The sequence below is a fragment of the Boleophthalmus pectinirostris genome, unplaced genomic scaffold, assembly GCF_026225935.1.
Source record: "Boleophthalmus pectinirostris isolate CB_2022bp ecotype Guang Dong unplaced genomic scaffold, ASM2622593v1 HiC_scaffold_5, whole genome shotgun sequence".
NCBI classification, from domain to species: domain Eukaryota; kingdom Metazoa; phylum Chordata; class Actinopteri; order Gobiiformes; family Gobiidae; genus Boleophthalmus; species Boleophthalmus pectinirostris.
Genome location: NW_026571404.1, coordinates 23,773,293 through 23,800,409, shown reverse-complemented (window position 1 = coordinate 23,800,409; position 27,117 = coordinate 23,773,293). Strand labels below are relative to the sequence as shown.

Sequence of the window (27,117 nt, the reverse complement as noted above, 5' to 3'; positions counted from 1 at the left end):
TGGAACAGAGTGTTTTCCTTTTGAGAGAAGAAGTCAGCCTAAATATGCAGTGTTTGTGTGGTAAACATGTGTGGCTGAAGCAAAACACATTGTGTTTGTGATGAGAAAACAACGTTATAACAGAGATCAGAAAACAGCTTAATACGGGCCCTTTAAGTGAACACACATTCCTTGTTTCAAACATGCATTGTATTAATGACTCTCTTCTGCACATGCAAAAGAGTAGAAGTTATGAGACAGAGGAGAATGAAAGGAGGACAGAGCTGAGGAGGAGGAGGCAGTGGCAGACATTGCTCCTGGCTCAGTGCTCTAAAATGGAGTGCTAAAATCATTTCAGCTCAGATAAAGCTGTGGCCAATGGCAGCCTGCCCCGGGATATCTGCCCCGCTCATCTGCCTCTCCAATGAAACGCCGTCTGCACCAGGGCCGCGGGGGGCAGGAGCACACACATGTCCACCGACGCTAACCTGCTCTGAAGCAGTCCAGCACCAGCCATATACCACAGTGCACTGCTCTCTCCTGGCTACTTTTCACAGTCTACATAAGGGCGGCTCAAATTAACACCCTGCCACCAAACAGCCCACTGCCTACCAGCCTCGAGAATGTTTGCGCTGCAGGCTAACCCCAGTTAACATTTTTATATCCAGCTTTCACCTTTGTGTAAACATGTGTCACTGGTCCTCACCCAAAACACTGTCACTGACTTGTATTCATGCTTTGGTGAACTTAAATCCACTGCCATCCCAAAAAACTTTTTTGGATGCGGATAGAGTTCACTGTAGCTGGAATAACCCATCCAGTTGAGCCATTTTCACAGGGGATGTGACTGAATATTGTTATTTGAAAGTTTCAGTATTGTAGATTCATGTTGAATTGATATATGAAAAAATTACATTTCACATTGTTATTATTAGATTCATCCCCAGAATTGATTTGCAAATAACAATTCTATAAATTGTTGTGAATGTAATAGTTTGTAGTACAGTGTTGTAAGAGGGTATTGCATTTCTGAGGGGAATTAATTGCAACACATAGTATATTTAGATCACAGTGTTACTGAAAATTGAAAATTTTTTGCAAAACAAAAAAAACGTATTAACATTTTGTAAGTTTCACTTTTGAGTCACCCCCTTCCATTGCTCTCTGTGGTCACTCCCCCTTGTATTACAGTTTTACAGTTATTGCTGAAACTATTGCACATTGCATCAAGTTTGTGAAGTTGATGTGTTTTTTGTGTTATAGCATGGCAAAAAGCTCCAGAAAAGTCAATTTTATATCAGTTGTTAAAATAAACAAACTCTTACACCATGTTATATAACAAATAAGAAAAATATAGGTAAAAATAACACAACAACACTAACTTAAGCTTTATAGGAAATTTGAGCAGTGTTCTGTAGATGCACACAGTCTTTGCATTCAAACCACTATTTACCCCAGAGCTCCCCATTTTCCCAGTAACCTTTTGTCTATATCATCTCCCTCACTCTTGCCTCTTCACTCAGATAGAAAATCTGCCTCATGTTTAAAGCATCAGTGTAGTTGTTGGGCAGACTGGATACTAGCACACTGAATGACACTTTGGAGTCTTTGTCCTCTGATACACATCTTTTTTTTTTACCTCTTTGTATTTATTTGAATGTTATGTAATTATGTGTTGCTTTCATCATTTTATCGTTTATGGCACAGACAGCTGATTGACTTAAAGGAAATTGTTTCTCTGGTTCATATCACCTCAGTCCACTGAAGAAAAAAATCTGATATATTGTTATATTGTGGAGTGTTGATCAAAAAAGGTATATGGGCAAATATAGGTTCTAATCTTTTAAGTAAACCAAGATATATAAGATAAGTTAATTTGTAATACACAATTTGTACACAAAGTTAAGACCTTTACAGACTAAGAAAACAACAGAATATAATTTTTGATACAGAATACTATATCATACTAACAGTGTTCAAGAACAGTCAAATATTTTTCTGTTTAGGTGTTTTTTTAAAATATATTAATCATAGAATGTATGAAGAAATTGACTAATTAAGTCTGTGTCACTCTTAGTGTTTGGCTGCAGTCAAACGAAGCTCATGAGGTTAGCAGTTATATGGGACAGTTTCTCAATACAAAGTGAATTGGAAAAGGAGTCAGTGGAGTTGGAAGCACACATGCTCACGTTTGCTAACTCACGAGCTAGCTATGTCCGTTTAGATATACATACCATAGACTCTAAGGTATTAATACTTGCTCAAATTAGTATTTTCAAGTAGTTTTGATACTTTTAACAAAAATATATTCCCCATGCACACAGACAATATAGTAAATAATCCCTGTAGTCTGTGAGCTGTCGGACCACATTTGACTAATAACACAGTTAATTTTGGTAATGTAACTTTAGTAATGCAACTTTTGCACAGCCCAAACTTTTCTGTCTCGTAACATCCGTTCCCCTGCCTTGGCTGTTTCATGCATCCTAATTGTTTATATATATTAACATTCAAAAAACTTGACAGCTTGGTTCAGGTGACACCCTGTAATTTGACATTCTTGCCTTTCTCCTGAGAAGAGAAATGCAATCTGCTTTTGTGTGTGTCCCCTCTGTAATCTGGGGTTGTCACGATCCCCATGCCACTCTATGTATGCTAATCAATGAGCAGAGCAGTGCTTGGTCCCCCGCCTGCCAGCTAACGCGCACACCTCATCCCTGATATGTCTATTAGCCGCATGTCAGGGCCTCTTTGTTTCGCCCTCATCCTGTCGCTGCCCTATCTCATCATCCGGGCTCATTCGATTGTTCCTGCGCTCTGTAATTTGGGTTCACCATTCCTCTCTCAAATACACATCTGTAGTCCAGCTATGGAAAAACAAGTCTTCCTGTGTTTTTGACAGTTACTATACAGTGTGTACTGTGTATCAAGTGGCTAAATCCTACTTATTACACATAGAGTAGAGGATATCTTTTTTAATTTGCCTGATTTGCATTTCACATTTCTCTGAGAATGTGAAATTTTAGGAATCTATATCAACCAGAGCTAGACTTATCTATATTATTGTCCTAGTAGGTCTTGTTACAGTGGACCCTGTCATTAAATGCTAATGATAATGTAGATATTAGCTTGCACCAGTAAAAACCCTTAGGCTACTTCAGTGGTCCTTTATTGTTTGTGGTGGACTGCTATATATAACATTATTATACATAAAACTATCCCTGAAGCTCAAAGTCCCATCAAGATCCTATACTGTTTCATATACTGTCAGTTAAATTGTTAATTCTAACCTGCCTTCCAATAGGTCTGGATTTTATGGTTGAATTTGCTATTATCTGTAAAAAGCAGATATTTAGTCCTGGTTTATGGTTAATGATTCTGTAATTACTCGGCCTGTCCACATGAAACAAGACTGGTGCAAAGTTCAGCGTCTTAAACTGAATGAAGACAACATGGCCGACAGGGCGACGGGCAGGTGACAGACAGTATGAGAGTGAGACAGGCACAATCCTGACATTTTGCAGCAGATAAGTAAGCTATCAGAGGAGAAGGATAAATAGCAAAGTAAAGATTGGTGTGGGCCCCTCGGAGAGGAGCGGGGGGCCATAATGGCGGCATGGTGGGCAGATAGCCCCCTGCTCTCATTATACTCTGTCTAATCCAAAAGCATGTTTACTCTAAGAGAGGCAGAGGAGGACCCTGCTTATCGAAGCCCTGCACAGTCCTGAAGCGTGTGTGTTAAAATGAGCCTATTCCAATGGAAAAGGGATCAGAAGTGTCTCCGAGGCAGACTCTGCTGGCGAGAATGTCGATGCTTATCGCGCTCTGCCTGGCTCTTGTGGTGAAAGGCGAATAGGCTATCGGCACTGCCTATTCACAGCATGTGTGTTTACCAGGGCAGCAGCCCAATGATCATTTAGTAATTACTGCTATTGTTAGCGCTCTGCTATCACTGTTTCAAGCCTTTAGAATGTAAACCAGGTTCAATTTACCACTCCTAAGCACATGAACATGTATTTGAAATCATATACTTTTTCGCATTATAATGATTCTGGATGATAATCTGTTTAGTTCATCAACTGACATGGAAATAAGTAAAACAATTCTTACATTCAACATATTCCAAAACTGCTGTTTTTAGATTTCCAAAAGATGACATTCTGTACATGCTGCAGAAGTTGACTTCTTTGACAGTACCTCACACTTTGTTGATTTTGTTTACAATGTTTTCTGTTGTTGGAGTAAATTTTTAATGGAGCATTGAGCTTTTCAGTGTGAAGTATTATAGTGTTTCTATATCCTACATTTATGTTGTGTTTCCAAATCACTGAACAGTGGTACAGCTCTCTGGTGCCTCACAGTGGCACACACACATTATTCCAAATGTACTTAACCTCTGTTGTCCTGGTCCTCCTTGAACATGAGATTCTGCATCTCAAGGTTCTTTCTGTTAAACCCAAATGTTTGGTCTTCCTCCTGCAGCTTCCCTCCTCTGCCTGTCCTGTGCACCTCTGTGTACTGTGCACCATGAACCGAACCCTGTGTGCAGCGGCCGAGCTAATCCAAGCCTCGCTAAAGTAGCCGTGTGAGAGCACAGATTGTCAGTTGATCATGGCTAGCCCAGAGCCTTATCCCTTATTGGATCGGCCATGGAGGAGGCTTAGGAATTATCTGCGGCCTTGCTTAATGTGGAGAAGGATCACCACTGAAAGAGCCGAGGAGCACAAGGCTCTGTGGGCCCGGGGCACGAGGAAGAGTCTGTGTGTGTCACTATGTTACAGCAGCAACAGGAATGAGCCGCATCACGGACCACTTAACCTCATCTTGACTCCACTCTCTGTCACCTCAACTGTTTTTCCACCACAACAGGCCATCTCCAAGTGTCCTTTTATTCCATATCAGATCTCAGATTATCTGTTTATCTGTTCCACTTCAATACCTAAATTAAAGTCTTCATTTACACAATTGTCAGTATTTTGATTCATATCATGTATGTAAACATGAATAGAATCTGAAACCATAAACCATTTTAGTTGTCTTTTAAAATAATCTCGTATTTTCAAATCATTATATAAAATAAGTTTCACAAATTTCACAGGTCACTTTAGTATACCTGTTTGCCTTTGACATAACTGCTACTGTGAGCGGAAATCTTGGAGTCATCACTGCTGTATATAAAGTCATAATTACTAACGTTTTGCATTTTGGTTTGGTGAAAATATGTTCACTAAAATACTGACACATTGTACTAATGGCTCAGATTGAGTAATTGTCCCTGTTTGGACTTCTTAACTTTAAACCTTTCATTCCCTGGAGTACCTGGGCCTAAGGAGAGGTTGGTTTGGGTTAACAAGTTGACTTTCTAAGACTGCTGTGGTCAGTCTTACCCTGGTCTGCACCAGGATAAACAGGAGAAAATAGAAGGATCAGTACGCCCTGGAGCACGTGATTAGTGGGGGCTCTAGGGTTAGCTTAAAGGTGCTAAAGTTCTTCGGGTCAGCACCGGGTCACTCTGTTCAGGATACACCAGGGTTTAGACCAATGCCATTATACTAAGAATGTATTGGGTGTTATAACAGAGATTTACTGTGATCTGATTGGTCAAACTCTCAAAGACCTTTCAACTCTGGCAGGTTCAAAGTGCAAATGGGGATGAGATGCTCTTAATTTTACCTAGTTTATTGTTTACAATAATCAGCTGTGTTGTGTGGTTAGCATTTAGCACAATTTTTTCAGTTTTACGATTCATCTTACAATAATACATATAATTTTTCCACTTTTATTTTTGTTAAGCTGACTTTTTTAACTAGTATATACAAATTATATTATGTTCATGAACACATCAATGTGTACAGTTTACCAGTTTAATCAGGTCCACGGTGTCCTCATGAAGACATATAGTATAATATATTTGCTCCAGTGGCACATGGATTTTATGATGTAGGTTCCCAAGTTCTGTCTATTGTCTCTGTAGCTTTCTAACATTTTCACAATCCTTCAACCTCAGGGGCATCTTGTTAGGAAGAAAAGTAAGGACAAGAAAATAAAATCAAGTACAGTACAAAACATGTAAACGATCATTTTACCAGTTTTTGTGCATTTCTCAGACTCAGAACACACCCACAGTGAACTGCCTCCTATCAAGTTAACAACCTTGCCTAAGTTCCTGACACCAATAACTATATTAAACGCACACAGGCCCACACACACCTTGGCTTGCTCATCTGGTAATTGAAGGTGAGAAATAATTTCATTATCCTGAGGAGGGGTAATCTGCTCTGTGTTGCACTGATCCCTTCATTTCCTACAGTGCAGCGTGACCTCACACCAGCACTATCACCAGCACCACTTCCTATCACCTCCGCCTATTAATGCTATTGGAGTCAGGGATTAAACAGCACATTCACATATGCTTTACAGAGTTTATTACTGAGAGCACTCCCACACAGCTCTGTTATCTGGGATTGTGGAGGACTTTTTGCATTAAAACTATGAAGGTTTGTTTTTTGTGGAGGCAGAGGTGAGGAGAAGGGGATCATGTGCGTGTCATGTTGCATTACCACCCCCTGCTGCTCAGCCTCTTCCAGCTCTCAGTGTCAAGATGTCACTTTTTTTGGAGAGAATGAAGAACAACTATTTTTGCATAAGAAAATGGTACCCCAAAAGGAAGAAGTATTTATGTATATATTTATGTATATGTATATGTATGTGTATATATAAATATTGATTATAATATATAAATATAAAAATACTGTTTGCTTTTTATTTTTATTTAAATTTTTATCCTCAATCAAAGTTTTATTATAAATGCTAATACTTGTTTTTATTATTATTATTTTTTAAATCTTGAAACACTTTTAAAAACATGTATTAAGAAATTATGCACAAAAAATATATGAATACCGTGTTGTTAAAGACTTTAAACTGACAGCTGGGACAAATCTTTTTGTATTGCCTGTTTTCTATTGTAAATATGTTGTATTCTAATTTTCTTGCATGCCATTTTAAACCACATCATACTCAATTCATATACAATAGTCTGGCATGAAGGCATCCAGAGCCCCTGTATAATGAGGGTTAAGGAGATGGTTATGTAGGCTCACCCAGGAGGCTAATTCATCCCTAACTTTTCTCAATCTGTCACAGCTGTCTGTTTAAAGAGGCACAAGGAGACAAAATATATATATAAAAAAAGTAATCTCCTAAAGTCGAATATGTCTGACACTCCAGTAATGCACTATATATATATATATATTTACCAGCTGTCAGTGTTTGTGCGTGCATGTGTCCGCCGTGTGTCTAATGAGGAAAAGGCATATTTGGACATTTTATCAATAGGCATTATTAAATCCTGCTTGCTTGAGCTAATCTCCACCGACCGGAGTGTGCGCGTGTGTGGAGATGTCTGGCCCGCGAGGTGAAGAGAGCCCGCCTGTAAGCTGCTTATTATATCGACTTCCACCTTTTCCTCCCCTCCCTCCACACCCCGTTACCTTGTTCACTTTTCCCCGCCTGCGTTCTCCAATTCTATATTTTCATTTCATTTAGCACACACACAACGCACACATGAGCGTCGCCAAGCTCCCCCTGTTCAAAGCCAGAAAAATCCCAAGTTTTATTCAAATGACTGTTTACTTCTTCTACTGCCAAGTTGTGTGTTTTTGTGGGAGGAGAGACAAAATGGTTCTAAGTGTGTGCACGTTAGTGTATGTTACTTGCACAGCAGAAAGAGAAGGGCTGAGTGTAGGTGATAAGGCAGACAGGCCTGCTTGCCGCGATTATCACCCACCGGACCCCCTGTCTCCCTCTCTTTCTCTCTCCTCACACGGTACACACTATAACCCACCGAGGGAGCTCCGCGACTCGGATTTAGGATAGACAGACAGATGGACTGAGCACAGAGAAGAGAAGAAGCCTTGGATCACAGGCAACAGGGAACACACAAGAAAAGCAAAACCAACACAGACGGCACAACACAATACAATTATGCTACACAGGCATTGTCTTGATATTTCTCATTTTGTGGCCGTTTGATGTTGAGACGCTGGGATGCAAACAACAGGAGTTACATATACTGAATGTGTCTGTATATGAGATGGAAGTATGTAGTGACCCGGTTCTCTTCTTTCCAGGTGTGTGGCCGTCTGAAGAGGTGATGGCTCACTACTGTCTGCAGAAACGCATGTTGTTCAAGTGAGTCTAGTCTCTAATACATCTCCATGAACATGTTTGTTGACACCGCTCATTTGCACAGAGTCCTGAGCACAACCATAGACTTAGGAGCACAATGCATTAACAGAAGAAGGAAAAAACAAAAAACAAAAACACACATTCGATGACATTAAACATACAAGATCTGGCTCTCTAAATGAATCATATCCAAACATATCCTGCATGTACACATTAATAAATCAATCACATACCCATATACATACAAATTAATGAATAAGTGAATTAAAGACAAGAATGGATTTTTTTCAGAGGTTTTTAACAGGTGCAGGTTATTTGTAAGTGGTTAAGATCCATTGTTTTAGACAGGTGGATAGCGGTGTTTGATCAGCTTGAACAAGGCAAGTTGTTTTATCATTATCAAGTGAAATAAGTAATATAAAGTACTGTATCCTGATCAATATGCAGGACTGAATGTAGTGGCTATGAAATGATCATGTATAAGAGCAAAGAAATTATTATGATGAATAACATTAATATTACAGCATTATGCATGTATGTATATATGCAACCATGTATATGTATGTACACTAAACATCATTCAAGTATCAACAACCAGTTAACCTTTTGTGGTTTCTGTCCAATGTACATGTCAGCCTGCCAACCATCAAAAACTTCAACTACACATACCAAACATCCACAAACAAAGTCTTATTTACCTTTATTATACCTTGGTAATAAATAGGGTAGTCAATGTACGCGTTCTCGATGTAATCGCAGCAATGGTATCAGTCTGTAGCCTTGCCCTTCATGCTGTGCTGCGGTGTGCTGCTCTTTCCCCTGCTCTGGTGTGCCGCATGGAGGCCTGGCCCGCGGCACGAGGCTGCAACTGCCCAGGCACCTTTGATTTCCACTCAAGGTGGAACATCACCCTTTGATTTGCTGTTTTAACATTCAAGAGGCGGGAGGCGAGGAGGAGAGGGCTATCGATCAGAGCGGCCAAGTGAAGGTCAGCCGTGGAGGGGGCAGGATGAAACGGGGAGCGGAGCAGTGGAGGGCTGGAGGAGATGAAAGAGGAAGAGGATGGAGAGAGGGGCTGAATGAGCACGCAGGCAGCATGGCCCAGAGTGTGGCTCCCATTTCCCGCTGATTGAGCTTGTGCTGCTCCATGTTCAGTATGCGGCTTTCAGGTTGACGCTTGAATTGATATTTGTTAGCCTGCTGTGTTTACTGTGTGAGTGTATATGCACATCTCTGGACCTGCGTGTGCTAAGCGACGGCTAAAGTAACTCTGACTGTGGTGTGTGTTTTCTGCTCTCTCAGGGGCGCCGTGTGCGAGCTGGGAGGAGGCATGACTTGTCTGGCTGGCCTCATGGTAAGTGAGCTTGCACAGGACAAGTGGTGCACTAATGAAACTGACCCCCGCCGATCGATACACAAACAGCATGGGCACACACAATCTGTACCTATTCACATCAACTGTCATCCCGTGCAAACAGCTCTTCACTCCGCAAGTCTTCAAAATCCTCATTTAACCTGAACAATTTATCCCTGCAAAGGCAGAAATTTTTTAATATACTTCTATTTTCAAGATGCCCCAGTATTTGTAATTAAGAATCTCAAACTAATATTCTGATCTGTAATATATTACTGTGCAAATCAAGCCTTTACTTGCTAGGATAGATTCCAACTCGCCATGATCCACCCAGTGCAGCATGAGGTGTCATTATGAGATTTGTGCATAAGAAAATGGATCCCTGTACTGTTTATATATAGCCATATCATGTAACTATGCTCACATATAATGTACAGACCACCCTGTAGCTAGCTCAATTCACTAGCTCTGCTGCTAAAAGCTGGCCTCCATCGACATGTGTGACAATGACACATACACATAGCTACACTTGGACATAGTGCGCTCTGTCAGCTATAGGGTTTATTAGCGTGGGTCTTAAGGGCCCCTCCACATCGCAGGCGTCAGTGTCCCATCGATCCACCAGCTTCCAGTTGTGTGTGTGTGTGTCTGTGCGTGCATGTATGTGTCTGTTTGTGTGTGCGCACATGTGTGTATGGTCCAGTTTATCTCCTGCCAGTCGATACGCCATGTTGTGACATTGGCTTGAGATGGAATCCTTCCTTCACACCTCTCCTTCACCTCCTGCTCCTCCACAGGCCGACACTGACACCACCTTTGACACAGCTCACCTATTTCTGCTTGAAAAAGCCTGTGTTAATGTTTGACATGATTACTTAATCTGCAATAACGCACTTGTCTGAATTTATAAGCACAGCCCAAAATCGTAAATGTAGGGTAACATAAAACCCACAGAAATTACATTAGGTAATACTAGTGCTCATACTATTTATGTGCACTGCCACAATCACTATTCGTACATATTTATACTTTATCTAAACTGTATTTGTACCCAGTTTGTAAAATTGTTCTGCTGCTGATGTATAGTCCATAGCTCAATACAGCTCTAGCTGGTTGGCCTCCTCATCTTCCAGTCAGATGATCTGGTCTGGCCTGCAGGACCCTTCTCTGTTTGAGCAGATGGTTGATGTGCAGTAACCAGTCACTGACTGCACATGCTTCCGGGACATGCACCAGAACGTGGCTTGATGCAATCATTGTTCATAATTCCTATGCTTTTAAATATTATATAGATTAGTTACTACCAGAACTTTTAAACTCAATATTAAGTCTTGATTTTTGATATATTGCAAGTATTACGACCTGATATGCATGATTTTGTGTGTGTGATAAAAGTTAAATATTAAAACCAAACCTTAAATAATCCGATCCTTATTATTGCCATGAATTAAATATCAGCCTGGAAAAATTCTGTAATCATCTATTGAAACCTCTCACCAATTACATTTTTACAATTGCAAATGCTGATTTTGTTGTTTTGACTTTCTGTCAGCAGCATAACTCTAAATTATCAAGTTGATTAATAGGTGGACTAATGGACTCTTAGTCAACCACATTAAAGCATTTGGATCACAACAGAAATGAAGTGAGATAGTTTTGCTCAAGATCCTAATAATTTTGAGAGCTTTTGCCAGTGCCACCCATCCTTTTATTTAATGAATCGATACACGTAGGATGCTTGTCAACCACACATTAACTTTAGGCCCTACTTTCTAGTTATTCTGCTACTTTCAAAACTTTATTCTATAGCCACACTACATATGCCACACTGCTTATAGCACACAATACTCACTCTTACTGAATCCGCATACTTCTTAACACAACCTGACATACACTCTCAGATATGAAAAACGCGTTGGTAAAGAAAAGCACATATGAAAAGAGGGTTATAGTCAAGCTTGCACCTCTCTCCCACTATCTATATCTCTCACACACATTCCCACACAATGCCTTCTATCCATTCTCCCTTTTTTCCTCGCCATCTCCGATATAGTCTCCGCTGCTGCAAAGTTATATGAAGGGCATCAGGCAGGCCGCGGTGAGCTGAGTGCAGAGTGACAGCGACAGCCAGCGAACGCCGGAGTGATGGCTCAGCCCGATAAATACCAGCGTCAAATGAAAAGGCTCTACGCTTGCCATCATCCCCTGTCACAATGCAATTACCGAACAGAGTGATAGCAAGATAGCAGGGGCCCCCACCGCTAGCCACAATGATAAAAGTATTGACTGATTTGATTGAATGATTAAAATAATGCAGACGTAAAAATTGGGGTGGGCGAGATAGAGGCGAAATGGCATGGGGAGAGACAGGGAGAGAGAGTGGGGTGAATCTTTGTAGATATGTCATTGCTGTGTATGTAAGTAATGTGTGTGATGTTTTCTTCATCTAAAGAGCGTTTGGTTTGGGTTCTTTTGTGCGATGTTGTGTCATGTCTTTGTCTCTCTGTCTCGCAGGTTGCCATTTGTGCTGACGTGAGGGAAGTTCTGCTATCTGATGGGAATGAGAAGTCTATTCACAGTATCCTTTCAGGGGCAGCCCGTGTTTCATTTGCCTGTGCGGTCTCATGTATTTCTACGCGCTCATGTTCATTCATATTCATTTGTGCGTTTTCCTATCCGTGTTGAAGACCAAAAAAAAAGGATGTGGTTTAAATTAAAGGTGCAGGTATTGTAAAATTTATTTTATAGTTATCTACATTTACTGTGCTTTTTTATTCCATATATTATATAGAATCAAAAAACACACTTTATTTGTGCGTGTGGAGAGAAGGGGTGGAGCGTGGAAGGATTTTGTTTTCGTCTTTTTTCTGTTTTTTTTGTTTGTTAATATTAAAATAAAAACACACACACCCTTTATTGTACATATAATGCATAATTATATTACATCGTAAGCTTTAGTATTTATACTATTACGAATTAAAGTAAAAATCAACATATTTCATTAAACATACAAAAAAGTCTTGGGCAGAGCAGAGAACTGTGTGGCCTATACCATATAATAAATTTGTATACTCTTAAATGGACTGTTATTGCAGCACTTTAATTCAAGTGTGAATTCCAGTAGAAAACTTTTCTCTCTTTCTTATGTTAACTTTTTGTTATGAAGTACCTTCAAAGTTGCGTAATGTAAAGCTGCACCTACATAATACTCTTTTAAGTACACCTCTCATTATTATTCAAGTCAAAGATGGGTTTGTTTTTCCATTAAACTTTTCGACATGTACAAGTATTCAATAAAAGCGCCCAAACCTTGACTACTCTCCAGCCCTGAAAACCTTAGATTGGCTTCTTGAATTCTCTTTTATATTTGGGTAAAATGCAGCAGATGGGGCACCAGCCGTGACAAATATCCAGCACTTGTGCGCCAGTGTGTACCAGTGCTGGGCCCACAATGCCATGTTAAGAGCACAGTAATTGCCATCCTGTCAGATTTAGCTCGAGACTTCATCCAGGGTTAAAGCTTGATGAGTGTTTTGGAAGCTGGGAACAATCAAGATTCGTTGTTTAAGATGTTTTTGGGTGCAAGTGGTTTAGTCTGAGGCCTATAATTAAGTTTTTAGGACCAATCTGGAGGTGAGATTTTTGTAGTTGGAGTGGTTTATTGATCAACTCACGTTTGTCAGCTTAAAACATGGCATTCTTCACTCGTCTCATTTTTTTCTGGCTTCCCATCACGGCCAACCCCTTTCTGTTGTCCCCCACCACTCCAACAGCTGAAAAAGCAGGCTCCAACTCTACAGTTTATCCACAAAAGCCGGAAATATAAATACACATTTCTTCCCTATTGACTGATACAACACTTCCACATTTAGCTCTGCTTACATTATCTCTCCCATAGCTGTCTACAATGCTCCTTTACCAATCACAATAAGCCCAAACAATAACTCACTGGGGCCCGTAACTCGCCCGCACACACTCTCGGGCACACAGACAATGTGCTATTGACTGGCTGCTTTGTTTCACACAACAAACCCACAGAGAATTGTAAGTGAAATCATAGACAGAATGGACCGAACATGCGCAGACGCCACTCAAAAACATCAGTTCACACACAGTAGGCTTCTGGAGGCCAATTCCACTCACACAGGAAGCTGAGAAACTTTTGTCTTAGTCCAATGGATACTGATTAATGTGTATGACAGATTTTTATGATTCTCTAATTATGATTTTAATTGATGGGAATATAACTACTGTAAATATAAATTATAGTTTTAGACAAATCAAGAAGCAATTTGCAAAGAAAAGTTGAAAATTACAGGAAGTAGAGAGTAACATATTGATGATATCATACTAGGGAGGATTCTTTTCAAAGCACTTTTGACACTTTTTACACCTTTTCGGATACTTTAAACATGATTTCAACAAAATAAAGCTGTTTTCTTTAATGTGTATTTGTCAGATAACAATTTTTGTGTACATTAGAGGAGTTTTGCTAGACATTTTTCCTACTGTGATGTCACGATTTCCTAGACATGCATATAAATGAACAATGATGATGATGAGTAGTTGCTATACACAACAGTAAGACTAAGAGCAGACCAATGAGGAGAACCAGTCCCTTAAATTTATTACTGAATAAGAGTTTAACCCCAAGGTCCCATCCACCAAATAATTATCTGACCAAGTGACACCTACCTAAACTGATTTCAAGTTAAAACTCTTATAAAACATTGATTATACTGAAAGAATTTTTTTTTTTTAAACTTACCAAAAGAACAATTGACAATAATACCAGCCTATTTAATGTATTTTACAGTGAACATGCAATTATATTTACTTCTATGTTGGCATCTGCTAATACGGCGCTCTTCTTCCTGTTTTAAAAAGTTTTTAAGTTGAGGATGTTTATACAGACGGCAGGCCTAGGAAACAGCTCTTGACCTTGGATGATGGTGGTTCATAAGTATGATTGATAGACGTCATTGCCCGCTTGCCCACTTGAAATGGTGTGCCTCATTATTGTTGTGCTCTAATGTTCGATAATGTCCCAATCTCTGTCCTATATGCGGTCCACTCCACTTGTGTGTCACTATAATGTTTGTGTGCGCTTCACTGACCTCTCCCCCAGTGGTGTGCTAGTGATGAGATTAGCGTAAGCTGCTCTGCTCTTCGCCCTGTCATCCTATTCTTAATACACTGATGCCCAGGTGTCCAGCATACAAGTTATGGGTTCAAAAATGTCCTCTAATTTCATCATACTCATCATTAATGTATTTTGTTCTTACGGCTCTTTGAATCAGTATCTCTCACATTTATCGCCTAATCCATTCTTGCCCCTCACTCCCCTTCTCCCCTTCCCATCTCTGTTCTTGTCGATTGGATTTGTCTGCAGCTCTTTGCCGGCTTTAAAGACAAGGAAATCCTAATTGAATTGCTTTGCGACTCCACAAGCCAGTGTATTAATAGACAACTTGACATCAATCGGCCCAGCTTTGTGCGTGCTCACCCGTGTGCGTGCGTGTGTGTGTGTGTCTGTGTCTGAGCTGGCTGGTGTAACTTTGTGCATATGTGGTGGTTAAAAGCTTCTTCATTGATCCACCATGACTGCTTCTGTGATCTTCTCCTGCAGGCCTCCTCTGCTCCTCCCTGGAGATCTGCTCTGCTTGCTCAAGCTACAGAAGTCATACAGCTATTTCTTACTTGTAAAGGGTACTTGTTTAGCATATTCAAAACCTCTACAAGTTGTACCCATGGCCCAGAATTTTGTGCTACCTCTGCTACATATGGCCTCTTTCATTCAGACATTTATGTAATCACTATAAAACTTGCTTGTAGACTGCTGAAATCATGCCATCTCATTAATGTATTTGAACACTTTCTTGCTTTAATTATTGTCATAATAATAGTAATTTTATGACATAAGTATAACGTATATGACAATATAAATACAACATTAGAATGCATGTTTGCAAATATCATTTACAACCTGAACTTTCTGTTTCTTTACTGTTTCTATATTTGCATTACTTTTCATACTTTCATCTTTACAACATATGTAAAGCGTTTAGAGTTTATTTTGTATCCTTAACTGCCCGTGCCAGATGTGCGGGAGCTGGTGGAGAGAAATCAGCAAGCTGGAGTCTTCAGCTCAACAAGTGTGTCAGCCCGGTGAGACTGTTTTCTACAAACAGTATAGACAGCAGCTATGTAATATTTTGGCTTTGTCTGTTGTTTGTGAATCAATAGATAACAAAAATTAAAAAGTATATGGATTAAATATGTGTATTAGTTAATATTTTTGAAGTTTGTTTGCTTGAGATATTGGACAAGGTGCTACTTTCTTGCAAAAAAAAAAAATTCAAAATTAAAACTCTACAAAATGGAAGATTGTTATCAGACTGTATAAATGGACATTTTACTTACAATTTAAAATACCTGACTTTACAGTGAAAAATTGTCACTCGCTCTACATGGTCCTGGTGCCTTTATTTTGCCATTTTGTCCATCAATAAATTCCTATTCCTAATATGTAACTCAGTTTTGCACTTATAAGCACCTGCCTTGTGAGCTTCATTTAACTGGAGTTGAACAGTATAGATGATGTCACGCTCCCTTCCTTTCGTCCACTTCTTTGTACAGTCTATGGGTAAAACCTAAAAAACAAACTAGAGAGATTAGTTGTTATTTGCGTAATATAATGTTTTTTTTTCTTTTTTCTGGCAATTTTGTGCTTGAAATAAAAGGCCTTCGTGGTATCCAGCGTGTACATTCAGACTCGATCAAGCAATTCATTCCTTTTGATAGGAAGTCATCATGTGGAACTTATCTATAGCCACAAAATGGACCCGAAATGTCATTTGTTTAGTCCACTATCTCTTCTCCTCCCCTCTCTCACTCTCTCTCTCTTGTTCTCCTGCTCATATTTACATGAGGGGGAAGATGAAGTGAAAAAGTAAACGTATAATTAGGCTACATTACTTTGATTGTTTTCTTTTCAGATTATGCCTGCTGTCATGTGTGCCAGGCGAGAGAGGGCGAAGGGCACGATGTGATTGGACGAGAGGAGCGGGGAGGGGTGGGGCGAGGGAGGGGGTGTCGGGCTCCCGCTGCGATTGGAGATTGTGTTTCTTGCCGAGCCTAATGTTTTGTTTACTGAGTGTTAATAATGTCTAATTAATAATCCTCCAGTCGGCCTAAGAAGGGAAAATGATGTGGAAGGAAGAGATGAAGGGGGTAAAAAGGCTCTAAGAGGGGGAAGCGCAGGTGGGCTTGGGGAGAGGGAGGTCTGCTGGAGAGGTAGGCTGAGGCTCTGTGCATAGTATAAATGTCAAGTGTCATGTCAGAAGCTCCCCGGACTCACCTCAAACACGACATGTCTCCTTTAGCACTGCTTTCTCCGATTCTCCACCCAGGCAGAAAAACAGTGGGGGTCACCGTGCATTCATTTGCTTTATGGACAGGTTTTGACTTGCAAGGGTCTGTGAGGATTTCCCCTTATATAATTATACTCAAGCTCAAAGACAGGTTTTAGAATGAGATCAAAATTGAGATATCTGTTGTACTCTGCCTAAAAACAGTAGGTTAAGGAGATTACATTTTTTGGTGCTGCAAAGATCACAGTAATAATTCAACAAGTATACAAACAAAAATAGGTATTATTCTTTTATATTTTCAAGTGCACAATTGTGATTGTCAGAAATATTTATTCCCCTAGTTTGGAGAATGGTTAGTCCTTGTGAGTGTATTTGAACCCCATGTTTCTGGCATTCGTTTTCCTTAGTTCCTAGGTTCCTTAGTTGCCAAATGCTCTAGGAACTGCAGTTGAAAACTAGATATAGACTCCAGAAGTTTAAATATGCACATTTAATAACTTAATGCAAAACATCCGTCAAAAAGACAGATTGAAATCAAGTTGTTTTGTTTCTTATAAAGTTGTCTGATAGAGTTAACTTTTTTCTTTGCTTTAAAACGGTAAATTTTTAATATGTTTATGCCCACAGGGTCCTGAGATGGGACTGTGATTCAGACATCTCACCACTGGAAGGTCACTTTGATGTGGTCATGTGCGCCGACTGGTATGTTCAAAATGTTGTCTGGTCAATCCTCTTTGTACATTTTTGTGACAGTGTTAGCCTTGTCCCTAGAAGTGGCTGGACTCCTGCACACACAGAACACACATGCATAGAAACATATGCTCTAGTGCCCACGTGCCTCCATTTTACACTAAATTGCCTCGTTTTCATGCTTGGTGTGCCAGCAAATGGATGACTTAGGCAAATTGCAAATAATTGCGCCTTGACAAGGAAGGAGACACACTATGATAAAGAAAGTGTTGAGAGAGGAAGAAGGGAGGAGTAGAAATGGAGATGGAAATGGAGCGATAGAGCAACATAAACATAACAATTAGCCCGTGCTTATTGAAATGTAGATCTTGGCCAATCTCAAATTAAATCTTGTCCAATTGCTCATGTAGCAAGTGAGATTGAATTCATCAAGATGGCTTAGTGCACTCTGCCCAATCTGAGAAAGCACAAGTGAGGAACACAGTCACTGAACTTGATTTGACTTGATGGCTTCACTTCTGCCTCATGACTTACTTTAGACCATTAATGGCAAACTGTTAAAATAAAAAGTGATTAACAGCTCTAAATGTTTCCAGCAATTGTAGTTTTTCTTACTGTTCACAATCGCAAGGTGAGTGATTTGTAGGAATGACACCTGAAAGAAAGCAGCTAAAGTGAAAATAAGTTAATAGTGGTGAGTGCAGGAGGTATATTTGTTATGCTTATATAATTATTGTCAACAAGTTTGAGTCCAAGTTATTTGATTGACAACTCTCAGCTGGTTTGGATGATTAGATGTCCCTCAAGTTTTATTCCTTAAAAACAATAACGCACATGTGAGTCATAAACATACAATAGCCATTTGCTGTTGGCTGTATATACAGTGTGAACTACTGTAGATGTAATTATACATCTATCTGAGCACCCGTCTCTCACCTGTGACACTGATGTAACCTGAGTTACTAAAAGTCCCCCTTACACCAGCAACAATACAATTAATGTTCGTACTGAATATGTAATTTCCAAAGATGCAGAATAAATGCACATTCGTTTAACAAATAACGACCACGACGATTTTAGTGTGTGTGTCTGTGTGTGTGTGTGTGCTACAGTAAGTGCATTGGCATTAGCCAAACACAGTTATCATTATGATAATGTCACGGTCATTACATGTAATAGCCAGATACAAGAACTGGAAAAAGAGCTCGAGCAGGCAGCTAATAGACAGTGGCTTCACTCCAGCAGACTGACATTTTATGCACAATAGATAGTCTGAAATATATTTGGTGACTTATTTCTTATGCTACATGCATTAAGTCTTAGGCATATATGAAAAAGATGCTTTCTAGTGGGGTTCTATATTCTGTAGTTTGTGAAGCAGGAGGAGTGTAACTGCTGCTGTGGCAGTTGTAGAGTGATGGCTGAACGATTAGCAAGCGCATCTTTGTGATGATCACCTGCGAAAAGGTCAACAACACGGCCCCCTCTTGGATTAATTATAGCTCCCACTGCCGCTAGTGTAACCACCGCTGTGAGGAGACGACAGAAGAACAGAGGAGATTGGGAAGAAGACACAGGGAATTTGGGAATAGCAAAGTAAATTGTTGAGTGTAAGAGCAGATGGAGCCAATAGAGCAGTTATTTAAGTGCCTTAAAGTATGAAAGTGGTACTTTTCAACACTTTCCTTCTTTTAAATGTAGGCCTATTTATAGACATCAAGGAGAAGTGTCTATGCTAAATACTGTGAATACAGTATATCAATACAATCTACAGGAATTTGAAAGTCATTTTCATCATACTCTGTTTGTTTTACTGTGTAACAGTGATTGCTAAAGTGTATACACAATGCTTAAAGGTCTTATGGCTTAAAGGTGCACTACATAATTTTTCTGGTTGCCATGGAGGCTGACCTGCAACTTTTTCCAGTGGCATCACTGTTGCTATTCTTTGCCCTAAAGAGATATTTGAGAGTATTTTTATTTTATTAAATAAGACAGAGGAAGGACTAAGCTGAAACATAGAATTAAAATGTTATTAACAGAATGTTAGCTTCAGCTTGGTTTGGGCTTGGATGAATGAGGTCATTTTCCCCACCTATCGCGTGACAGCCATGATCATCAGACTCGTGTAAGCAGATAAATATAGTCGTCATGGTCACTCACAGACACACTCCGTCATGCCCTCGGACCTTTGACCAGACTGAGGGGGCCGTGCAGGGTGGGAGGGGTCAGACTGAGACAATAGGACTGTGCACGACAAGGGGCAGCAGTAGAGACCTTAAAAGGGTTTACCACTCAATATTAAAGTCTACAAAGGTTGAATGGTATGGAATAGTCTGTCAATGAAGAGTGGAATATTTAGTGATGGTTTCCAAGCCAACCAAAATTATTCTGCCTAAAAACGTGCACAAAAACTAATCCTCCAGATAAACAATCCTAAATCTATTTATCTATACAATCTATCATTTCACTGATAATTACAATTGCACTTTTCCTAACATAATTAGAACTGATATTGTGATTACTCAACTTAAAGCAACCTCAACAGCTGCCCCTTACATGACTCTGTGTCCTTCCTTTGGCCTATATGTCTGCGATTGTGTGAATATGCTGGAGCTCCACCCGACTTGCCCACTTCCTTGTTTTGCTTCACCAGCCACTTTTCCGTCTACTAATATCTGTGACAAAACAAACCAAAACATACAACTCTCACCTTTCAAGTTAAATAAACCACCACCTGAGACAATCCTTCAAGAATAATAAACATTTAATGCCTGGCACAACTGTATAGAGCTAGTGCTGACCAATGGAGGTGATGGCAAATGCTTCTCTATAGCGATTTGGGATCAAGGAGGATTTTGGGTAAAAGGTCACAGGTCATGAAAGGAAAGTTATATACAAACTGCTTCGGTGACAGTGGCGTCTCCTTGGTGCTGGCTTTCTCCCAAAATACAGGGCTGCCCTCTGATTGATCAGTTTACACATCACTGATGAATCACAGACAGATTTTCTTGCATTTGTGAAGTCATAAAAATTGAGAGAATTTGTCTTGCTGCCTAGGCTAGCAACTCATATGTTGTGTTTGCAGTCTACAGCTCTCAATGCTGAGCTGTATCATAAAGGACCAAAGGACTAAAGGGAAACCATCCACTGGTCCACATAGTGAACAATTTTAATTTATATTGCGGAACCTGCCAACATCTATCAGCTTGGAGACCAGCAAATACTGTTTGTACAATAAGTAAGTTTAATGTCATACTGTGCAACATTCCAAGAAAAGCAATCACATCAGAGACAGAGACAACATGGCAGATTTCATACCTTCAGCCACATTGACCAGGTAGTAACCAATGGTGGTGATGACCAGCGCGCCTCTTATAGCTATTTGGGATCAAGGAGGATTTTGGGTAAAGGTTACAGGTCACGAGTGGAAAGTTCTACGCAGATTGCCTCTGTGATAGTGGAACGAATGCGGTAGATTATGTCAAATCTGCTCGGCATTGTTGCGTTTTAGTCAAATTACTGCACTCTCATCTGTGATAATAGGTGCACACATGGACACCAGCCTCATAATGGATTGAAATGTGGCGAGGTGGCCATAGAGACAGGTGTTACTTTGTTCCCAGTGATTAGAGGTGATGCTGAAAGACTATGTGGATTTGTGTGGATCCCCAGTCCATTCAACACCTATTGTTGGTAATAGGATGTTTTATTGATTTATTTGGAGGCCCTTTAGCAGCGCACCTTAACTGTTTTCACCTGTGTTTTTTAGGCCACACATGTGAAGAAGGTTGGTTTTACACTGCTCAGTGATAAAATGCTTTGTTACCTGTCAAACTATTTAAAACTATATAAGCAAATGCTGGTGGCAGGATGAGTAGTGGCTGTTCTAAAAAGTAGAGTTATTAAAAATACAAAAATCAAGGGCATTGTCATAGTTTATTAGTTATTAGTAATTTTTTATGTCTCAAAGGGCCTTCACAAAAAACACTTTTTTACAGTTTTTCATTATTCTGCCTTGAGGTTCATCAAGTATTCTTATTAACCCTTTGCTCACAGCAAAATTAATTAGTACAGTAACCACACTAAATTTTATTTATTTACAACATGTTTTTTGTAATAGAACTACAAGTAGCTGCTAATGAAATGAACGTTTTATTTTTTTCTCTAACAGTTTTAATTTATGAACATCTGCTTGTCTGTTTAAAAACTCGCTATCATTTTTAAGCACTGAAAGTAACTCTCATATTTGAATAAAACTGCAATTTTTTTTTTGTTTTTGTTTTTATGTCCTAAACACTTATGTCATCCTTTTATTCCCTTAAAATTCACCCTTTTTACCACATTGAATTGATCAGGTAAACGATTGTTTGTTGAAGACGATGCTATCTTTGCAGCTTTCGCTTTGCATTCTACGTAGAGCTGAGTTGAACCTTCCTGAAAACTCCCACGTAAACAGAAAAGAGACCATTTTACTGATGCAAATTGTTTTTCCCCTCTTCTTGCTGTTGGTGGATTTATTTGTAAACAAAGCGAAATAAATAGGCTGAGGTTTATCTGTGGCTGCCATCGTAAGTGCACATTCTAACCCAGCTCTCCTGTTTTCCACAGTTTGTTCCTGGACCAGTACAGAGCCAGCCTGGTTGATGCCATACGGAGATTACTACAACCCAAAGTAAGTGTGTATGTATATGCGGACTTCATACATCTAAAGCCTCCTCTTCTCAATCATACTTAGTCTGTGCCCACAAGCCCATGCACAGTAATTGGCGGACAGGATTAATATCATGTAATACTTTAATGCTTATTATGAACAACTTGAATGCGGCACTCTGATCCGCGGCCGGCTCTCCTTCATCATAAATCCAAGACGACTTCTCCCTTTTGGCCCCGTGATAAGACCCCACGCTGCGACAGCCAAAGCAAATGGGGAAAAGGCAGAAAGGCTAGGAGAGATAGGGCTGAGATTTTTCCATTCATGTGCGAGACTGAGGGGGAGAGAGGGTGTGTTTAACCATACAGAGCAGGCTGACACGGTTTTATTTATGGAAAGGAGAAGAAAACGAATGACAAGCTAATTGTAAAGGATGGTATAGACATTCTTCATGTTTTAATGTACTGTCTCAGCTCAAGTGATTCAATAGCTGCTATTCCTATATAAATAGTTTTATGACATTTCTTTTGGCTACACAGTCAGGAACAGAACATTGTTGGCTTGCTTTCTTGTATGGGTCATTGGCTTAATAATGTCTCCAACTGCAGGCAAAACTACCATCTGATAATAATATATTAAATTAATTTAGGCTGTTTAATTTAGGTTTATTTATTTGCCATTTATAGTAAACCCACATTGGAAGAACATATGCAAAACGCTCAATGTGCACCATGAGACTATAGAAATTCATATAGACAGATGACATATTGACACTGAAATAAACAAGATACAGAGATTAATGAGCTAAAATATTAGGGTGCTTCATCAAAGTTCAAAGTGGATTATTCAAGCTGATAACGGTTTATGGGAAGGTTTATGGCGAGAAGTCTTACATTTAATAGAGTGATATCTTCTTCCACAGGCAATATTAATAACTGTACAGCATTTATTCATTTTAGATGTTTACTATTTTAACAAAACAATGAAGATAACATGAATGAAAATAAAAACATAAAAGTGAGAAGTAAATATGACAAACTCGAACAGTATACAGAAATGATGTTATTGCTCAGTTACAGCTTCCCTCCCCCCATAGATCACTCTCAGCATCAGTTGTCGTGATTACTGAGGTGTATTAAGGGATGTCACATATGAGAGAGAGAGAGAGATACTTTATTGATCCCAAGAGAAATTCAAGTTTTGCTGCAGCAACGTTTACACTGCGCAAAACTTGGCCATGCATTATATTTTAATACATATCAGCATGTACTATATTTGAATACAAGAACTACTGTCTGTATGTGGCTGCCTGTGGGATGTGATCAGGACATTTGCACTTGCTTTAATGTATGGGTCAGTTGCTTTCCTGTGGAGGTGTTTCTTCAGGCCTGACTACAGCTGTTAATAAGGATGTAACCAGAGCAAAATCTCTCAGTAGGATATTTTCACGATAAGCATCTCACGATACGATATTCATTGTGATTTTTTTGTGGAGGCAAACAAAATGTTAACATGCTACTTTTTGTCATAATCCAAATAATAAAGATTTAAGCACGCTTAATAACAATTATTTCATCATGTAGCAAAGGATCACGGTCTTTGTAGTTTATTTATTTAATTATTTATTTATTTGAGACTGGGACAGCGCACAATTTTTACATGAACCTTTATTACAGGAGAGATGCATTGTACATCAGGTTGTAGCATCAGTGCAAATTTCCACCTGTAGTCCCTGGGCAGATTCATTGATTGATTGTAATTTACTGACCTTGGCTATCAACTGTTCTTGGAGACCTATGTAGCATGTTTTGGGTTGGGTTCTGTTTTTTTATCTCTTGCTGCACCATAGCAACAAATTTAAGCAAAGAAACTTGCAATTCGATATTTTGTGATGGCCCACAATATTATTGTGAGACTTTTGACAATATGATATCATAGTATTTCAGTTATATGTTGTTACATCCCCAGCTATTAGCCTTCACATTTCAACAGAATGAGGCAGTGGCATGCTCTGTCTGCTTCTACATAAGACCATAGTGTAAATGCCTGAGCAGCTGTTGTGAGAGGGCTGACCTGACATGTGGCCATTGTTGTACATGTGCGTGTTAAATCTCACCTCATGTTTGCATCTATTTAATCCATGGCAGATAAATCCACAGCTAATATGATTTAACTGCGGACCAACAGACCGCCACAACCATAACAAGCTTTGGCAAATATTTAATATCCTGTTAAGCTGATTTAACAAATAACAAAGCAATTAATTCTCTTTTTAATGGCACTAATTTGTTGTTTTTGACAGAGGTGGATCATATGGTGAATCCTCTAATCAGCTGATTTGACTGTGAGGAGTTTTGTTGTTGTGTATTGGTTAAAGGGGAGGTGTACTGATGAAAGCTCTGGCGGACGTGATCCTGCTGTTCCCACTGGCTTTGTGAGCCTTGAGCTTTGTGTCTATCTACCACACACACTCATGCCTCTTCTGTCCATTTAATTAAAACAGCAATAGTATGATCAAAATATGAAATTAAACCCAAAGCTGCAGGCTTTCAAAGAAACTTTAAACCTGTTGCTAATCCTCTTTGTCTGTTGTCTGTGATGTAGCATGTGCCCACACCTCTGTTGTGTTTACATTTCACTGCTGGATTGGATTAACAAAGTTTTCATTTTTGGTTCAGAATCAACTTTTTGTGCCAAATATCAGAAAGATGAGAAACACAGTGATACAAGTAGAGTCTATGTTTATGTTTTAATCCAGACGCTTGGGTGTGTTTTTCTTGTTTGTTGTCTCCAGGGCACAGCGTTGGTCTTTGCTCCGCGCAGAGGTCAGACCCTTGCTCTTTTCTGTGATCTGGCTCAGCAGGCTGGACTGTTCATCTCTCAACACCAGCAGTACGACCATCACGTCTGGGACACGCACTCAAAGGTGAACCATAACACACTGATCTGACTCCCCAACAGTTCCACAAAATACCTGCTAAATATGTTTGTATGTAACTATACTACTGAGGCAGAATATACTAGAATCCAGCTCATATCTCTAAAACATGCTACTTTCTGATGCCTTAAAAAATACCACAGGACACTAAAAGTAAAATGGCACCTTGTAAAATGAAAAGATCCCTTTTGTGTTTTCCAAAAAGAAAACCTTAATCCTAACAAAGAGACCAGCCTCAAACACAAGCGTCAGGTAACAGTCTCATAGGAAAAGTGTTTAATTTTAACAAGTGCTGTGCTGAATACTGTAATACATAACTGCCTTAACCGTCTCAGTGTAGCACCAGGAAGAAAACAAAAAGCAGTTGTAAAGGAGAACAAGATACAGATGTGAACCAAAGCAGCACACATATCTTTGCAATTGAAACTAAGGATTAAAACTCATTTGAGATCTTCTTTTCGCATTGACAAAGGAACAGTAAACTACAAACTTGGGGCTGCAGGTGATACGTTTTCTTTGACTCATTGAATTCTTGAGTGATTTGGTTATATAGCAGAAACCAGGAAAATATATAGTTTTATTAACCGACAAATCCATGTTAGCAAAAAAACAAAAATATTTTAGTTTACGGCATGATTGACATGATATTTATTACAATTCAGGTGTGGTGCTCGATTCCTGGACATGTAGAGGTTGTATGTTCTCCTTATGTCTGCATTACCCTGCGTTGTTGTGCAAAAGGTAAATATTCTTTTTTAAATATCAATGGGACTTCACTGAGGCCAAGATGATATTTTCCTGGTTAAATAAATAAAATTTGTTTATCATATGAATTGAGTTATATAAAACCAAAATTACTTTTTGATTAAAGAGACTCGATTAAGACATTAAAGTATCAATCAAATCAAATCAATTCAAATCAAATAATCTTCTCTGATTAAAAAAATGTATAAGTAGTGAAGAGTGGTGAAACATATCCATTGACTTCCTGTTCAAAACTTCAGAACTGATTCTCTGCTTCCTATCTTGTCTCATAGCACTATTTTTTTTTTTTTAACTGTGTTTAGGGTGTAACATTTTTTAAAATAGAATCTATTGTGCTTGAGTCTGCTATATAGTTATGACACCCATTGATCATGATAATATAATTATAATTTGGACATCACAATGTTCATCTAAATTAATCGACTTAATAAAAGAAACAAGTCTTTTGTCTTAGAGAATTGTGGTGGCCAATTGGAAATGACGTCACTGTAAACGTCATCACAACAAAGAGCTGTGCAGCTGTCAGTTGCACAAATGACTATGCAACGCTGCTGAATCCAATGGGTATCGTCAATTAACAAAAGAATAAAAAAATAATAACAACATGAATGATAATAAAAACAAATTGTAGACAGTAGACATTGTTGTAGACATGTCTGTGTAGAAAGGATCCTATTGCTCAGTCATAGCTTCCCTCCCACCATAGACCTTCCTTAGCATCAGTTGTGATTACTGGGGTATGTTAAAGGATGTTACATATGGCCATGGCATTATATTTGAATAGAATAACTATTATCTGTTGGTGCCAGCCTATGAAAATAAAATTAAAGAACAAAGTAAGTACAGAGCAGTGAGTGTTTGCATGTGGCAGTGAAATCTGGAATTCATCTGCAACATTTTTCAAACATGTACAAATCACTACAAAAACAGTTTTAAGAGGGCAAATGAGAAGGGGAAACAGCTATAATATGGTTAAAAGCTCTGAAAAGTCAATTTTGCATAATAGGTAATTTATGTATGACCCTGAGTTTTTATTTTTCAAAGAATTGAAAGTAAATACTGAACAGTGGGTGGGGATAGGTGAAAACTGAAATTTTCTCAGCACTCAAGCCTCAAGTAAAGGACAATACAGAATAATTATATTATATCATGCATGAATCAATCAATATACAAC

The 27,117-nt window shown here is 39.1% G+C and overlaps 1 protein-coding gene across 2 annotated transcripts in view; it reads left to right on the top strand.

Annotated features, from left to right (window-relative positions):
- Positions 1–27,117, top strand: part of camkmt (calmodulin-lysine N-methyltransferase) — a 75,522-nt gene that overhangs the window by 42,430 nt on the left and 5,975 nt on the right. Inside the window, exons 4-11 of one of the 2 annotated variants that reach the window (XM_055162628.1) lie at positions 8,112–8,172; positions 9,472–9,523; positions 12,038–12,101; positions 15,625–15,691; positions 17,524–17,598; positions 22,198–22,261; positions 25,035–25,166; positions 25,841–25,919. In XM_055162628.1, coding sequence (XP_055018603.1) covers positions 8,112–8,172; positions 9,472–9,523; positions 12,038–12,101; positions 15,625–15,691; positions 17,524–17,598; positions 22,198–22,261; positions 25,035–25,166; positions 25,841–25,919 — 594 coding nt within the window. The remainder of the gene's footprint in view (positions 1–8,111; positions 8,173–9,471; positions 9,524–12,037; positions 12,102–15,624; positions 15,692–17,523; positions 17,599–22,197; positions 22,262–25,034; positions 25,167–25,840; positions 25,920–27,117) is intronic. The other variant, XM_020921162.2, reaches the window with a different exon arrangement.